General features: G+C 35.2%; 1 protein-coding gene across 3 annotated transcripts in view; it reads left to right on the top strand.

Moving 5' to 3' along the window:
- Swt1 (SWT1 RNA endoribonuclease homolog) overlaps positions 1 to 16,034 on the top strand; it is an 84,252-nt gene extending 68,218 nt beyond the window's left edge. For all 3 annotated transcript variants that reach the window (XM_076831998.2, XM_076832001.2, XM_076831997.2), the window contains 3 exons: positions 6,214 to 6,280; positions 8,650 to 8,714; positions 14,840 to 16,034. In XM_076831998.2, coding sequence (XP_076688113.2) covers positions 6,214 to 6,280; positions 8,650 to 8,714; positions 14,840 to 14,969 — 262 coding nt within the window. In that variant the 3' untranslated portion in view covers positions 14,970 to 16,034. The remainder of the gene's footprint in view (positions 1 to 6,213; positions 6,281 to 8,649; positions 8,715 to 14,839) is intronic.
- Positions 16,035 to 18,455: the final 2,421 nt, after the last annotated feature.

The following is an 18,455-nucleotide window of genomic DNA, read 5'->3' as shown; positions in this document are numbered from 1 at the left end:
GGGAAAGATTGTTGCCATTCATATGTAAAAGTTCATTGCTAGAGATGCCTTCCAATAAGAGAATAAGCAGCTCAGTTCTTAGTGAACAAACTACAGTGAAAATTTAGGGTGTTTTTAAGATAAAAGAATAGCAATAGCTAGCATTTTATTGATCCATAAATTGTTTCAAATATGTTATATATATCAACTTTGTTTAATCCTCTTAATAACAACCCTGTGAGATAAGTATTACTATTATTGTCCCTGTTTCAAAATTGAGAAATGAAGGCACAAAGAAAGAAGTAAAGCAACTTAACCTGATATCACTCAGCTGGAAAGCAGTAGAACTCTGATTTGAACTCTGGCAGACTGACTTCAAAGAGACTATAATCATAACTTCAGTGTTATTATGATTAAATGTTTATATTAACATTTAATATAGAGGTGCTTCTGGGAGCAGAGTACACACCTATAATCCCAGTGGCTTGGGCAGCTGAGGCAGGAGGATCACAAGTTTGAGGTCAGTCTCTTAGCAATTTAGCAAGACCCTCAGGAATGCAGTGAGACCCAGTCTCAAAATAGAAAAAAGAAAAAAAAAAAAGACTAGGGATGTAATAGTAAGGGTAAAGTATCCTGGGTTCGATCCCCAGGACCAAAAAAAAAAAAAAAGAGAGAGAGAGAGAGAGAGAATATACAGGAGAGGAAAGGCCTATTTTAAAGGACAGAGTTAGTAAAGAGTATAGATATGTAGTGCTTTAATTATTTAACATAGCTGCATTATTTATCAATATAGTCCCCTTTTTGGGGGGTGGGGTACTGGGGATTGAACCCAGAGGTACTCTACCACTGAGCCACATCCACATTCACATCACTTTTTATTTTTATCATTTTCAGTTGTATGTAGCTTTTTTATCCAAAATTTTAAGATGATTGATCTCTCCCATCATTTGCATACCTGATGTCAACAAATTCACTATAGAAAACTTGGGATTTTAATTGTACTTGTAATAACCAAAAAGGAAAAAGGTACTCTACATGTATTTCCCCTCAGTGAGATTTCTTCATTGTTGATTTGATAAATTTTCATCCCAGTTTTCCAGTACAACTTTTTATCCAGTTTCCCCAGTATAATTCAAATTCATCACTAGCAGAATCCATTTCATAAAGTATTGTCCAGGTATGTCACTATATGAAAATAAAAACAGATTAGAGGGCCAGAATCATCTGAAGTTGAATCCTAGTTCCATCCATTTACCATCTGTCTCCTAGATAGGTGGATTAACCTTTATGTGTTTGTTTTCTATGTAAAATGCAGTTTGTAACAATTGCTTTATTAAATTGCAGAGATTAAAGAAGATAGCATTTGTCCCTTGACTCAGTTCTTACTATAGAAAATATAAAAATTCAGTTTCTAATATAATGCTATAAACAAACATTTCACTTCATGCAATTACATTTTAAAGTTATCTTTAATTTTTTTCACACTCTCAAAAACTATTTTAAATATTATAGTAATGTAAAACTTTGTCTTGCCAGAAGGGACTACAATTTATTCAATTTTGTGGGATGTAAGTCATAATTTATAAATATCCAAGAACATGTTCTCTCTGCCTTTGAATTTCTAGAATTAAATATTAAACTTGAATATTCTAGACTTCTTTTTCTACTCCTAAGTCTGCTGCTTTATTTTTTCTAAATTGGCAAAAAAGGTTTATTTGAATTTTTAAAATTCTAATTAAAATTTTAGTGTATTTTAATACATTAGTTTTAAATTTTATCAGGTTATGCTTATAAATTTAACATGAAACTTTAAGTGGCATAATCTTTAAAAAAGTTTTTTTGGGGGGGGGGCGGGGGTGGTACTGGGAATTGAACCCAGGGTCTTGTTGCATGCAAGGCAAGCACTCTACCAACTGAGATATAATCTCCAGCCCAAGGTTTTTTTTTTTTTTTAAGATACATTGATATTTATTGTGATATGGAAATGAAAACTTTTAAATGCAGATTTAAACATTGCTTACTTGATGCTAATTGCTCATGGTAAATACAACACTCTTAAATGCCCAAGTGACATGAGAGTCAATACTTCTAATGAGTGTTAGTTCTGTTACCAATTTGTCTCATGGATTTGAGAAAGATACGTCGACTACAAAGTTTATTGTTTGAACCCATAGAATTGCCAGAAGCATTGATAAGAGGAAAATTAAAGAAGGGGTTTTGCTTACATATAAAATTAATATTTTAACTATCTCCAAGGGGCTTCATGTTTGACTTTGTAAAATTGCTTGAAGGCAAGCAGATGGTGACTGTTAGCTCTTTGTTAGTGGGAAAAGTGGGAGCTCCAGAGACAAACCACTCACTGTGTAATCTTGGCAAGAACTCTGACCCGTGGTTTCCACATTTGAAAACTAACTAACAAAACTGCTAGTATTTATTGAACATGTATGCTGTGCAGGTATTAAACACTCTAGATACCTTATTGAGTTTTCACAGTAACCTTCTTAAGTAAATTCTATACTGTATCGCCATTTCACAGTTGGGGAGCCGGGGTGCAGAAAGTAGGTAACTTGATCCAGGTCACATAGTTAAATCCAGGGTTGGTGATGATACCTGTGAAGATCAAACTTGGAGTGTTCAGTACATCTTTATATTATTGTTGATGCTGTTATAAAGGGAACCTAAGTGCATTCAGGTCAGTCTCAATTTATAAATCATCTATGAGCTGCAAATCAAACCCTGAGTCAGACATCTGTTCCCACTAACTTATTGTAGAGAAAATTTAAGATTATAAAGAACTTGAAGATGGGGAACATGTCTTGTTAGTTTTCTTTTATGTTTCATAGCACTCACTGTAATATGTATTTGTGTAAAAAGTGTCAATTTAACATACTTATTATTCTGAATTTATTTTGAAAAGATAAGTGTGGATTATTCATAAATAAAAATCACCATTTTCAGAAATGTATATCATTTCCCCCACAGGATGATTCTTTCATCCTTCCTTTTAAAAGCTGACGTTGACAAGTAATTTCAGGGCTTTCATTCTGAGAGTCTTTGTCTTCCTACTGGTATGAGGGGGAAACTGAGAAGACTTTAGAGGAGGCTGACCTCTCAAGAATTTTTGTGTGGGGAATTACTAAAGCATCGAATTCCATAAGCCATTTTTGCCATTTTATTTTTTATGTATCTTCAACAAGTTGTACTATAGAGTAAAAGTTTGTAATTTTTTATACTAGGACAAATCCAACTTCTGTCTCCAAGTGAATGCATTTTAATAAAAGCTGTCTGTTCTACTTTGGGCTCAGACTACCTCAAACTATTCTTTTAGAATAACAAATTCTAGTTTGTGTGTCTTAGTTTTTTTTTTTTTAATAACATGTATAGTTTTATTCTGATTACAAAAGTAACATCTTTTCTTCATAGAATATAGTTCTGTGATATTTTGTGAAATAATCAAGTATTTACATTTGGAACAAGTGACTTCTTCCTTTGAAGCTTAAAATTCCTGTATTCCTTATTTTGTTTACAACTAGCAATTAGAAAGTGGGGAGGCACTGCCAGATCATTTTTCTTGCTTCATTATGTCCCTGTACTTGGTGAGGATTGTTTTCTTTCTTATGCTCTTTAGAACAGTAATGCTGTGGTCTACTCTGAATCTTTGTCTTGTTAACTATTATATCCAAGGACCAAGAGCAGTGCATGGCTCCTAGGAAGTCTCAAATATTTGTTGGGTAAGAGAATAAAGGATCGCTTGTTCTGATATGGATGTCTTTAGTATGCATTTTAGTTTCTTTTTTACTCATCAAATACATTGTGAAAGTTGGGCATTATCCACTGGAGTTTGCCTCATTCTCTGGACTCTAATATAGTATGCTATTATTTCTGGTTACAAGTATGCTTTTGTGAGGGTAAGAGAGAAGGAACTTAGAAATGAAGAAATTGGTGCAGTCTGAAAAGGCAACTCTGTAGAGACAGAATGGATTAGTGGTTTCCTGAAGTTGGGGTTGGAAGTGAGAACAGAGAAAGACTGCAAGCCAATAGGCAAGAGAGGTCTTTTTCTGTGTGAAGGAAATGTTTTAAATTAGATTGGGTGGGGCTGGGGATGTGGCTCAAGCGGTAGCGCACTTGCCTGGCATGCGTGCGGCCTGGGTTTGATCCTCAGCACCACATACAGACAAAGATGTTGTGTCTGCCAAATACTAAAAAAATAAATATTAAAAAAAAAAATTCTCTTCCTCTTTAAAAAAAATATTAGATTGGGTGATCATTGTACAGATCTGTAAATTTTAAGTTGGAGCTGTGGCTGTAGCTCAGTGGCAGAACACTTGTCTCACATGTGAGACACTGGATTCAATTCTTAGCACCACATAAAAATAAACAAGTAAAATAAAGTCATTCTGTCCATCCACAACTACAAAAAAAATTTTTTAAATTATTAAGTTGGTAAAATGAGTGCATTTTATGGCATATAAATTATAGCTCAATAAAACTGCTAAAACCAAGGTGGAAGTTAAAAATATTTCAATTTTTTGCTCATTGGAATACAAGTTACTTTGAGTGTAACTTGTTGCTATAGACAAATGACTGCTTTACTTTGAACCAGTTTTCCTACAAAGTATTTCAGAGCAGAGGATTGTTAATTCTATTTTTTAGTAAAGTATGTTCTTTTGTGATATTGGCTTAGAGCTTATAAATTTCTTTATAAAATATCTTTATTCTAGTTTTCTTAACCTCAGTTAAGAACAAGTTATTTCCAAAGCCATGAAAGAAATAGGTATAATTATTTTACGTTGCTGATATTTTATTTTTTCTGGGCTGCAGAGTTACAACATAGTGTATTTTCTACTTCCTTTTTAAGAGTTTGGTTAATTTATCTAGCTAGCTTTGTTTTCATTTAAAAAATTCTAAACTGATATATAGAACATAAAAATTGTACATATTTAGGGGGTATAATGTGTTCAATATATGTGTACATTGTTTAATGTTTAAATAGAGTTAACCATATCCATGTTTTCAAAACATTTATCATCTCTTTTTGGTGAAAACATTCAAAATCCTTTATTCTAGCATTTTGAAATGCACAGTTGATCTCATAGATAATGGGAATAGAATGATGGTTACTACAAGGTGGAGAGTAGAGTGGAGAGGAAGAATGTTCCAGGAAGATGGATCAACAGGCACTGAGTTGTAGTTAGGAGTAACACGTTCTGGTGTGCCTAACAGTAGGGTGACTGCGATAATGATGATATACTATGCTTATTTTTAAAAGCAAATTATTTATGGACTACCCCTCTCCCATGTATTATCCTTGATCTTTCTTTTGGGGGGGCAGTGGTATTGGTTGGTTTCTTGTTTAGAAGATCATTTGTATTTTTAAATTATTAGTTGTGAGAAAAACTTTTTCCATGAAACTGGTATTCTCATTCAGATTTTTTGTATATTCCTAAGGATACTCTGCATATGCCTCTTCCAAGGAAGCAAAGCATCTTAAAAATTTTAACTATGTCCTAAAAAATTATTTATAAAGTTTTTCATAGAAATAAAAAAACTAAATAGTCTAAAGATATAATTAAGATTATTGAGATCAGTTGGCTCTCGAGTCTGACAGTATCAAGCATTGGCAAGGACATTTTGTTCTCAGCTCAAAAGATATGGAGTGATTATGCACTTCACATTTCCATTTCCTTTCTGAGAAATTGTATAATTGTAATCCAAAATGTGAACTATAATTTTGCATATGTGAATATGTATGGTTGTGAATCAATTGCTTAGAAGTGTTATTTTATTTTTTTTATGTTTTTTGGTACCAGGGATTGAACTCTCAGGCACTCAACCACTGAGCCACATCCCCAGCTCCTTTGTGTATTTTATTTAGAATCAGGATCTCACTGAGTTGCTCAGTGCCTCACTTTTGCTGAGGGTGGCTTTGAACTCATGATCTTCCTGCCTGAGCTTCCCAGCTGCTGGGATTATAGGCATGCATCACTGTGCCCAGCAGAAGTTTTACTTTAAACAAGGCAAAATATATTAGTAAATTAATCTTTGTTAGATTAAATTTGTGTTTTTATACATTTTTAATTGATTATAAAACAAAAAATTGTGATTCTCTGAATAAACATTAAATAATAAGTTATCTTTCCTTGTATAGGTGTGTTTTGGGGAAATAGTTCAAGGTATTGCTTTATTTTTAAATCATTCATTTCCCCTCCTGTTCTTTTATTTTGATTTTTTTAGAATTTTGGCCCCCAACAGTAATTATCAAGATGTTGAAACTCTCTATAACTTCCTAATCAAGTATGAGGTATGAGAAATATTTTTAAATGTTTATCACATTTCTATTATCAGCAAGTATTAATATAATTAAATTTAGATGTTCTAAAACACAATGTTTGCTATTTAATTAGACATTCACTTTAAATTATTGAATGATGTAGAAGTTTGCCAGCAACATATTTTATTTTCCCCTTTTAAATAATTGTACATATTTAAGTTGTATAAAATGATGTTTTTATATACATGTATAAAATGATGTTTTTATATACACTATATACATAGTGAAATAGATACTATAATCAAGTAAATTAACATCCACCATCTTACATAGTACTCTTTTTTTGGTGTGGCAAGAGCCTCAAAAATCTATTCTTTCAGAAAAAAAAATCCTAAATATAGCACTGTTATTAACTGTAGTCCTCAGGTTGTACATTGGCTGTCTTAGAATGTTCACTCTCCATATCTTCTGCTCTGTCTCCTTTGACCTACATCTCCACATTCCTCCCCACTCCCTGCCTGTAACATACTCAATTTTTAATTTTGTTCTCTAAGTAAAAATACAATAGTGTCCTAAAATAACACAGTTGCTTCAGCACAGAATTGTTTCTCGTCAGGGATGTGTTGGCATTTTGGACAGGTCATTTCTTCATTGTGTAGAACCTTGCAGGATGTTGAACATCCCTTCTTCTCAGGCACTAAATGCCTGTAGCTCTCCTGGTCATTGTGACGATCAAAAATATTATCACCCCACCCGACTCACATACCTAAAATGACCCTCAGAGAGGAAGAACCACCTCTGTTTGAGAACTGCTGATTACAGGAAAGAAAAGTTCTCTAATTTCATTTCCTCTATTGCAACAGCACATACCCCAAGTTAGAGCAGTAAAGAGGGTGCAATGTGTTTTGTAAACTAACCTGCATGCTTTCCTCATCATTGCCGATCCAAGAAAGTATTCTGTTGATTTTCAGTTTTTGTTTGCCTAAAGCTCTTTGCCCCTCTTCTCTATATATTCCTTTTCTCAGTTTTGCTCGTGTGTGTGTTTGTGTGTAATTCTTAAAATACCCTAAGTGAAGGAGTTTTTGTGACACATGTAGGTTACACATTTCTTAAGGAGTCCAACTCCTTTAAAATATATTCATTCACTTTCATTACTGGTTAGCTCTTCATTTAACTTTTTGTAAATAACTAACAACAACAACAATTGGGCATGTAGAGAGTGGTCCTGGATTTGGTCCCCAGTACAGCATAGATAGGATAGACAGACAGAAAGATCAGATGGGAAGTAGCTCAATGGTAGATCACCCCTTCTTTCTTCTTCTTCTTCTTCTTCTTTCTTCTTCAACATACAGGTAAATGAAACATTTTCTTCACAAATATGGCGAATTTCTTACGAAAACATTGAAGGAAATCTTGAAATTTTGCAAATAAGCAATAATACCCTGAACTCTAGACTTTTTATGATATGAATCTTTAAAGTGGTGTTAATTAATCCAGAATAGAAACATTTTATCCACCAAAACTTCATACTAGTTAGTAGCTTCAAATATTTGAAAAAGTGAATCAAATAGAAGATAGTATTATTGCGTTTCCCTCCACTCATTCCTAGTTTCTGAAAATTTAGGTACTACTATGCTATTTGTTATCCAATTAAAAAAAAAAATTCCCTTTCTACAAATTTCCAGGTTCTTCCTTGTACATAAACAGAATATAGCCTACATTAGTAGTAAGCTTCGGGAAACAAGATTCCTTCACTTTTATGATTTTGTGAATCATGTCTCTGAATTATACTATTTATTAATTTAAACATACTAGTTTAAATATGTAGACTTAAATAGAGGTTTTTTAGATAACATCTACCAAACTTTTTCCTAAATCAAATATAACTTTCCACACAGTTTATAATTTGTTTTTTTCTGTCCATTTGAACTACAAATGATTAGGTGCTTTGTTGAAATTCTCACTACGTCCAGGCCTGTATACTGGTTTTATAAGTTGTAATAATAGGACCAATATTTTCAAACATAGTTCATTATTGACATTATAGTCAATGAGCCTATTATTACTAGCCAGTCCTTTTTAAAGCAATAACTAGAAACTTGAGATTCTGCACCTGCAAAACGTGGGCCATTCTAATTGCACTGTCATCACTAATTGCACTATCATTTGATTTGGTGTTTCTTCTTCTTCTCCCCTTCCCCCTCCCCCTTCCCCTCCCCCTTCCCCTCCCACTCCCCCTTCCTCCTCCTCCTCTTCTTCTTCTTCTTTTTTTTTTTTTTTTAATGTGGTGCTGGTATTTAACCCAGTGGCTCAAATGTGCTAGGCATGTGCTCTACCACTGAGCCACAACCCCAGCCCCTTAGTATATCTTCTTAATGACTATATATTTTTTTTTCCAGGTAAATAAAAGTGTCACATTTACTGCCCAGGAACTTTATGATTGTGTTTCACAGACTGAGTATCGGTAAGCCCTATCTGCTTGTAGATATATCATCATAACAAGCTTTTACCATATTTGGTGCTGCTTGGTGGAGGAGGCTAATTGTTCTATGTTTTTGCACCACACTATGAATTTTTAAACATTAATTCAAAGTATTTTATACATACAAAAAGGCCTTGTGTGTGTGTGTGTGTGTGTGTGTGTATCAGCTATAAAGTTTAAAGTAGTTCTCACACTTTTTGTCCTCAAGTCTCCTTTATATTGTTAAAAATTATTGAAGGGCTCAAAGAAATTTTATGTGGGCCATATGTATCTATATTTACTGTATTATACCTTAGAACTGAGAATTTTAAAATGTTTACTAATTTATTTAAAAATAACTGATTAGTACATATTAAGTAATGTCTCCAAAAACAGAAATATTACTGACAAAAGAGGCATTGTTGTGCAGTTTACAAATCTCTTAATGTCTGGCTTAATAGAAGACAACTGGAATCTCATAACTGCTTTTGCATTCTGTTGGTTGTGACAATCATTTCATGTATTGCTGGAAAACTATTCTACATTTTGGAGGAAATAGGCTTAAAAGGCAGATAACATCTTAGTCTTTTTATGAAAGTAGCTGTTTATTTTTTGACATTGTAGACCCTCTGAAAGAGTCTTAGATTAGCTGAGGTCCCCAGATATGTTTTAAAGAGCAGTTAGTATAAAGAAAACCCTTTGCTTAATTTATTTTTATGTGGCGCAGGGGATTGAACCCAGTGCCTCACATGTGCTAGCCGAGCGCTGTGCCACTGAGCCACAGCCACAGCCCCCAGATTCATGTTTTGAAAACTAATTCCCAATGTAATAGCTGTATTAGAAGATGGGGTCTTTGGGAATGGGATTGACCCTCATGAAAATTCCTCAGAGAAGTAGCCAGCCCTTCTACCTTGTGAGAACATGTAGAAAAGGCTATCTGTGAGAAAGAGAGTCTCACTAGACACTGAATCTACTAATATCTTGATCTTGAATGTCCCAGCTCCAGAACTGTTAGAAATAAATTTGTGGTGTTTATCAACTAATCAGTCTAAAGTATTTTGTTACAAGTGCCTGAATGAACTGGACAGCTGTTTAATTCTAGTCCAAGTAAAGAAATTCATTAAGGGCAAAAATCCTTCAGTGTTGTCCTTCTATCCCCTGTACACCATATTCTATTTTAACTTAACATTGAGATCCATATGGATGCATGGAGCTGTAGTTGGTTTATAGTCAGTTCTGTTTTGACAGGTCATATGCCTTCCTAAATATTAACCATTGCCTTGTGCAATATCATGCAATAAAAACCACAGGGCCTATGCAGAAAATGGAGTTTGAGACACACACCTAAAGTCTTCAGGGACATAAAAGGAAAAAATAGTATAGAAATCAATAAAAATTGTATGATAGTTTTATATCTGTTAAATGGCTAAGGAATACATGAATGCTATAACAAATCTGGCGTTTTACCTTGAAAAAAGACCTAGAAGTGGTCATGAAGAACGGCTCCAGTTTGAGGCTTGTCTGAAATTGGATTAAAGTTTTAATACCAGAGTGGTGGATATAACTCATAACACAACGTGGAGAACTTAGGTAGTTGTTGTGAGTTTGAGGTGTATGCATATGGTTTTTTGTTTGTTTTTTAATAATAATTTTTTTTTAATCTTTATTTTTGTATGTAGTGCTGAGGGTTGAACCTAGTGCCTCACACATGCTAGGAAAGCACTTACAACTGAGCCACAATCCCAGCCCTACATAATTAAAAATTATGTTTTTAATTCCTAAGTAGCTTGTTTAGCTGGGTGCAAGTTCCTCTGTTCATTTATGCTACTCACTACCAAACTTGTGTATAAGCAAATGGGAAATTTGTGCTTTGTTTAAATTGTACTTAATGTATCAATTGTGTTGGAATAAATTCATATGATAAAAATGAACACCATAGCAGAACTTAATGTATGTCACTTCTGTGCAATATGTTATTATCACTAAAGCATAGTTCATTTACCATGTACCAGTGTGGCTAAAAGTTTTATGAGCAAGCCTAGAGACAAAATGAATTATCAGAATGCTTCTACCTTTAAAACTTTAGATCAATAAATTTGTTTGATGATATCAAGACACTAGGATTAATAATCATGCATAGATGTTTCAAAGCAGCTATGAATGTTAAATTACTTGTTTTAAGTAAGTTCCAAGAAAATCTGAAGCCACTGGGCATCTATAGGTTGGGAAAATGATTTCTTACTCTTAACTTCAGAATATTAGTGAATCAATTGGAATCTTATTTGTACATCTTTATAGATAATCTATCATTAAATTAAAGGCTTATGTGAAATTTATGTCCAAAATATGTCTTCTGATCTTAGCCACATTTTTGAAGATGCAAAAAGCTCATTTTATATAACATGGAAACCAGAGTCTTTTAAGGATGGTTCCAATGGTTCCAATCAGAAGTCAAAATTATTTTGACTTCAGCTTGCTTTTGGAATAGTTGTATTTGGGTATTAATAAGCTCCCTCTTATACTCAAAGAGAATGATTTTGAAGATAAATACATTTAGTATCTTGAATGCATTTGGTTAATAGCATTTGGATTTGTTACTCTCGTTTCTTTTGCAATTATTTGTATGATTTCAATTATTTGTATAACTGTATAGTATATTCTGCTGTGTGCCGTAGCTCATAATTTTCAAATAAGCTTCCAAAAGAGACAGAGTCTTTTGGTTTCACTGGTTTGTGAGACACAGGACCAAGTGCAGTAGATGAAAGGTTGCACCATAACTGAGAGGTGAAAACAGATGATGATTTAACATGCATGTAGATGGCATTTTGTGGGCATGTTAAGGGAAACAGTTACTTAAATTGTCTGAAATGGCTGGTATGTATGTATGTATGTATTTATTTATTTAAAGTGTTCTAAAAGACGAGATTGTTGATGTGTCACAGCAGATTATTTCAATAGGGAATTATGAAGTAATAAGAAATTTGTGTCTCTGCCTGTGGTTGCTGAGATGGAGCTCTTTTGCTAGGAGATGCTTATTTTCTAGTATTTAGTCCTGACATAGAACTCCTGGGTGTTAGGAGCATCTTTTGTTCTAATGAAGTAACTATTGGCTTTTGGAGAGGGTTGGAGTCTGAGTTAATAACTGATTATGCCCACAATAGGAGGCTGCCCTTAAAATTCCTGAACCATGAGGTTTAGGGAAATCTTGGTTGCTGGATATATGGAGGTGCCTAGAAGTGGTATGCCTGTGTGTATGCATGCATCTCTTCATTTGGCTGTTCACTTGTATTCTTGATAACCACTTATAACAAATGTGTAATCTGAAGTGTTTCATTGAACTGTTTTTTGAGCAGATCTTTGAACTATCCTAGCAAATTAAACCTGAGGAGAAAATGGGGTCATGGGAACCTTGATTTATAAATAACAAACTATTACTTGTGATTGGCATGTAACAGGCAGTAATTTTGAGGGACTGAACTTTCAACTAGTGGGCATGGATTCCAAATAGATAGATTCAGAATCAGATTGAATGAGACACCCCCTTGGTATCCACTGGAGAGCTGCTTGAAACCCCCATCCTCTCACATCTGGTGTTAAAAGAGAAGTGAGTATAGGTACAGAAGGAGAAAACTGTTTTCCTGTCTTACACAGGAGTTCTTTAAGTAATTCAAGAATATAAAAACTACTCTAAGGGTTCTAAAAAAACAAACAGTGAATTAAGGTTTCAGATTAGTTTAAATCCAAGTTTAAATTCCATAGTGCAGGTAGAAACCTGGTGCTGTATCTATAATTCAGTTGGTATTTTCTGTCGTCTCTAGTTTTTGGATGCTTTCAAGTAGGTTTTATCCCTGCTGGTGGAGTGTATGAGCACTGCTGCTCTGCACAGGTGACCAGTTTGTTCAGAAAATCCAGGGCAGTAAATTATCAGGGTTATCACATAGAATTCCAGCCAATCCCTGATGTGACATCATCTTCTTAGATGAGAAGTAAGCTAGGAACAGTTTAATTTACATTTTTTTCCTCCTTAAGTTTTGAGTTTTCTGGAATGTTTGTGAGCAAGTCTCTTAGGATAGTTTTTTAAAATTTGAAATATAAACTAGTTTGTGACATCAGCCTCAAAGTACCTGATTGTATGAGACAGAGAGCAAACCAAAATTTCCTGTTGTCAAACTTGCCACTCATTCTCAGTGGATACCAGTTGGATATAATTGAATAATTTAATCCTTTTTGGGTTCTCTTAATTTGCTAGAGTGGTTCACAGAGCTCAGGAAACACTTTATTTACATGCACCTATTTATTATGAAGGATATTCTTAAAAATATAGGTAAATAGCCAGATGAAGAGATCAATCAAGTGAAGTCTGGAAGGGCTTCTGGGATTGGGGTACACCCAGCCTCTTAGCCTATGCATGTGTTCTTTTTCATCACCCCTAATGCTCTCTGACCCAGACCTTTTGGGATTTTATGGAGGTTTAATTTAAGAAGGCATGGCTAGTTAAATCATTAGCCAGTGGTGATCAATTCCATCTTCAGTCCCTCTGCCCTCTAGGTTGTGGGTAAGACTCAGTTCCAACTCTTTAATAACATGGGTTGCTTCCTGTGACAACCAGCTGAGGCTGAAATTCATCCTGAGGTTGTCTGGGAACCCCCAACCCTCAGTCATCTCATTAGTACTCAAAGGACACATCACTGGAGAATCCAAGGATTTTATAAGCTGTGTGGCAGGAATTAAATACTAAGCATACATTCCTTACTATAAATTGCAATATCATACTGGCAAATTCAAGTAATATATTGCCTAAAGCAGCATATGCATCAGAAACTTGTTTTCTCTTGGCAAGTGCTTTCAGGAATTACTGCATTCAGATTCCAGCAATCAGCACCATGATAATATCTTCAGGATTACCCTAGAGTTATAGCTCCCTAAGTGAGACCTGGACCTGACTAGAGTTGCTACTCTTTAAAAAGGGACTGTGGCATAATTGCATTCAAAGTAACAAGGGAAGAACTTTGGAACTGTCTTATGTCACTTGATTTTACATGGGGCACAAACACCCACATTGTGAAAATGAAATCAACTGTCTCTGACAAGATGAAGCCACCTGTTCCACAGTGTTGCTTACCTCTGGGTAACATCTTAACATAAGCCTATCTCCTGTTAGGAAAGGTCCTTCAAGAGCAGAGCTAGATTGTTCAGCCTAGCCCACCATCCAAAGGATTGTTTTTAAGTACCCAACTTTGTTGACAGAGATTCACCCTTATTCCTGAATTCTGGGAATTGTGCCAAGGTCGTCTTGTGTTGGCTGAGACTGTGCACCTAAGTGTTTATCCTCCCATGTTCTTGTTGTCTACTAAGAAACTATAATTGTTGGTATTATCTCTCAAATATCAAAGAATATATTTCAAATCCCAGTATTATCACATTGCATTAAGAATTTTTAATATATCCAGAGAAAACGGAATCAGAATGAATAGTTATCATGCACTCCCATCTTCACAACAGCATTAATTATAATAGCTAAATGTGGAATCAACCTTAAGTGTTCTTAAGCTGATAAATGGACAAAGAAAATGTGGTATATATACACCTCTGAATACTATTTTGCCTTTAAAAAGAAGGAAATCCTGTCACTTGAGACAACATGGATGAACCCAGCAGAGATTAGGTTATGTGAAAGAGGCAAAGCACAGAGAGACAAACACCACATGATCTCACTCTCATGTGGGGTCTAAAAAAAGTTGAACTCATAGAAGTAGACAGAATGATGGTAACTATGCTGGGGGGGGGGCAGTGAGTGGTGGAGGGTTGGGGAGATATTGGTCAAAAAACAGAATTTCAGCTAGGGGTAGTAAGTTCAAGGGATCTGTTGTACCAGATGGTAACTTAAGTTAATAACAGTGTATTTCGCAAATTGCTAACAATAGATTTTTAAGTGTTTTTGCCACAAAAAATGAGTACATGTAAGGAAATCATTTGTTAATTAGCTTGACTGAGCCATTCCACAATGTATACATATTTCAGAAAATCATGTAGTACACAATTAATGTATAAGATTCTTATTTTTCATAAGAAAGAATATTTATCTGACTAGCTTTCATGTGGTGACTTAACATTTCTTTTTCCCCTAGGGAAAAGTTAACGATTGGGTGTCGCCAGCTGTTTGAGATGGAGTGTACCATGCAGCAGTGCAATGCATCTGTCTATATGGAGGCCAAAAACAGGGGATGGTGTGAGGACATGCTCAATTACAGGACTTAAGTCCTGATTTGTAACTGAAGAGGGATTGCTTTTGTCATCATGAATAACAGTAACTTTCAACCTGGTCACTTTTTTGAACCAAATTCTATAGAGAATTTTAAATGTTTTATAGGTACAAAAAAGTGATACTGACAATCTCATTGAAGCTCTGAAAAGCGTAATGCATCAGTTGTGGGATAAATTGTTGATTCTTCTAGAGTTGACAATATGTCCATACCTCTGATAACAAGCCAGTATCTCTAAGGAAAAGAGAGCCATCTTTTCAGTCTTACTATGGTAGAAGCCATTGTGGCATCTGAGGAAGGCCCAGGACACATCATCAGCATCTCTCCCAACCCTGAGTATGGGCACATGATCAGACACTGCTAGATGCTAAGAAAAAATTAGGACATGACCATCCTTACCACATTCCACAAATAAAATCTTGTCCTGGGTTGGTTTTGTTGTTTGTTTTTCATGGTACTGGGATCAAAACCAGAGGTGTACTACCACTAAGTTTCATCCCCACCCCTTTTTATTTTTTGAGACAAGGTCTAAGTTATTAAGGCTGGCCTTGAACTTGTGATCCTCCTGCCTCAGTCTCCCAAGTTGCTGTGATTACAGATGTGTGTCTCCATGCCCATCTGTCCTGGGCTGCTCTTATGACCAAACTTTGAGTCAAGTAAACCTGGTAGAAATAACACCACTCCCACCTTTCTCTGGGTAATGAAAGAATTTTGACTTTAGTTCCTATCTTTCAATTCAGCTTTTCTTTCCTTCTCTTAGCTTATAGCTTTTCAGTTCATTAACAGTGGGGAAGAGCAAGGCAACCCCTATTGAATTGTTGCTTAGGTATGGAAAGCAACATGGATTTTTCAAATTAAGTGGCAGTGACTGATGTTTGCCCCTGTCTGAAAGCAAGTGTTTAATTGACTTGTTTCTTAGTTATGTAGCAAGTTGGAAATCCTTGTTTACTGGTGTGTATTGTCCTTTTTGTTAATATATTAGACTAAATCAAATTTGGAATTCTATTATAAATGTTCATTTATTTTTAAAAACGAGCAATAAATAACTTATTTTTAGAAAGTTTTGCTTTTCATTTTGCTTCCAAATAGTGTTTCTTAAATGAGTACAATATGTAATTATAAAAGTGACCCTCAGAAGAGCCAACTCAAGATGCTTACTGGGAGTTGGTGCTGGACCCACTAAGCTGTCTGCAGTTAGGAAACTGCACCAAGTACACAGATGGGGCTGAGAGTGTCTGGGACACAGCAGGCTTCAGGAGGGTATCTCTGCTCTTCCCTTTTTCTCCTTGAAGAGCCAAAAAAAAAACCTCCAACCCTTCCAGATCTTCATCCCTCACCTACTTTTGTTTGTTATTGGGGTTTTTTGTTTTGCTCTGTGGATAATCCTAGTCTATGAGTTTTACTTGGCATATTAATTTATGTCACTTCATTTCAACTTAACAATTTTTTATTTTATTGAGATACATTCTTTCTACTTTTATATTTGTTTTAAAAGCATTGTTTTAAATTTTTTGTTTTAGATTTTCTCTAGTTGAAATGTTTGGTTTTTCTTTCTCCCCTCTTCCTTCTTTACCAGTCGTAAGCTTTATTGTTAGTTTTATCCTTGTTCAACACTGGAGATTGCAAGTTCCCTTTTCCCATGCTCTCTACTCTTTCTCTGGCTCCCCACTGTTTGTTTTAGAATTAACTCACTTGGCTTATGAATCCCAAGCCCCATGCTGTATAACTTTTAGGCTCTGAACTCTCCATTCTTTAATATGTATAGCTGGTATATTTGGGGCAGAAGCCATAAGAAGCATGCTGTGAACCCAAAGAGACTGATGAGAAAATTCATACTAGAGGAGGGACTTTCTGTACAAATACCCTTGGCCTTGACCTACTGAAGAGCTTTGAGGGTGGGTATTCCAGCAATGTTCCATGCTTAGGTACAAGATCCCCTTTTATTTGCCTTTTCAACTTATTTAGAAAAAGTAAAATTTTACCAAAAAACTCCTTTCCCTCCTGGGAGGATCGCATGCTCTGGTTTGGAGAATTCCCCAGCTCTCTCTGTATTCAGGGCAAAGGAAAAGTGTTTTAAAAATTGAGATTTGTTGTACTCCACTGGGTCTTCTTGTTAGGACCTGCAATTGTGACAAAGCCATAAGAAGCATGCTAAAACAGCATGCTTCTTAGGCAATTGTGGCTGTACACATTAGAATTTCAGAGACAGTTAATTTCATTTTCACAATGTGGGTGTTTGTGCCACATGTAAAATCAAGTGACATAAGACAGTTCCAAAGTTCTTCCCTTGTTACTTTGAATGCAATCTTCAGGAAGAACAGAGGCCTTTTCACGGCCAATCTACATTTATTTGGATAGTGTATTGGTCAATTTTCAGAGCTTAGCTTATAATGTTCACATTACTGATATCTGGCAACTCCCTAGATCAGCCCCCTACCATGATGGATTGGGAGAAATTTATATCTTAAGGGAAATGTAACTCATTACTGAAAAATCACATCTCTCATTCTCAGAAATTGATGCTACTTATAGCAACTCTAATTTAAAAGACTGGACAGGCCAGTCACCTTCATATTTTGGTGGCTGCTACTGGACTATTTTGCTAATAAAATCCACCCTAGTGAATGTACCAAAGTTCCACAAGGGCGGGAAGTACACGACTTTTAGTCTCTGAATTAAGAGAATTAGTTGTGGTCAAAAAATATTTTTAACCAATTGACTTTCAGACTCAACTACTAAAAAGGACATGCCCTACCATTCCTACCAGTTTGACTGGAAAACTGCTTGTGGTGTTTGGTGAAAAGCCACTTTTTATACCTGCATTTTAGAACGCTTGTCTTTATGTTCTCTGAATAGTTTCTTGACTGCTGGTGGAAACAAGAACTGTGCGTGTGTGCTTTCTTCTCGTTACAGGAATCCTTTATAATTCTGATCTAGTTTCATTTGTAAACTGGATTGATATGCCTCAAGTTTAATTCTGAATGCTGAAAGCATGGGGGACAGATTTTTGGCAACTACATTAATAAACCTGGAGAGTTATTTGTTATTAGTTGTTCCTAAACTGCAAACCAACTTTAATATTCTGCTTTTTGAGTTTCATCTACAACTTTACTGTAGACTAATGATCACAGGCTAACCAACATTAGCTCAGTAGACTTCTGCAAGGTAAGAACCAATGATATTCTGGTGTAATTTCTAGTGAGGTAAAAATAGACATGACCTAGCCCTTCATTATAGGTTTGGCACCACTTTCTTTGTAGATTTCTGAGTTTTACCCAACACATTGTGATCACCAGCTCATTCAAGAAAGTTCTATCATTTCTAATGCACATCCCCACCTCAGGAGGCCTGTTTTCTTTTCCAGAATGCTAAATAACAGTATGGCTTTATTTCCCATGATGCTGGAGATCCATCCATAGGTCTATCCTAATAGTCCAGTACAATGAGTATACCAATTTACTTGTTTGTTTACCATTTGGAA

This window comes from Callospermophilus lateralis, chromosome 13 (assembly GCF_048772815.1).
Source record: "Callospermophilus lateralis isolate mCalLat2 chromosome 13, mCalLat2.hap1, whole genome shotgun sequence".
Classification (NCBI taxonomy): Eukaryota; Metazoa; Chordata; class Mammalia; order Rodentia; family Sciuridae; genus Callospermophilus; species Callospermophilus lateralis.
The sequence above is the reverse complement of the archived record's forward strand: the minus strand, read 5'-3'. Positions and strand labels throughout refer to the sequence as shown.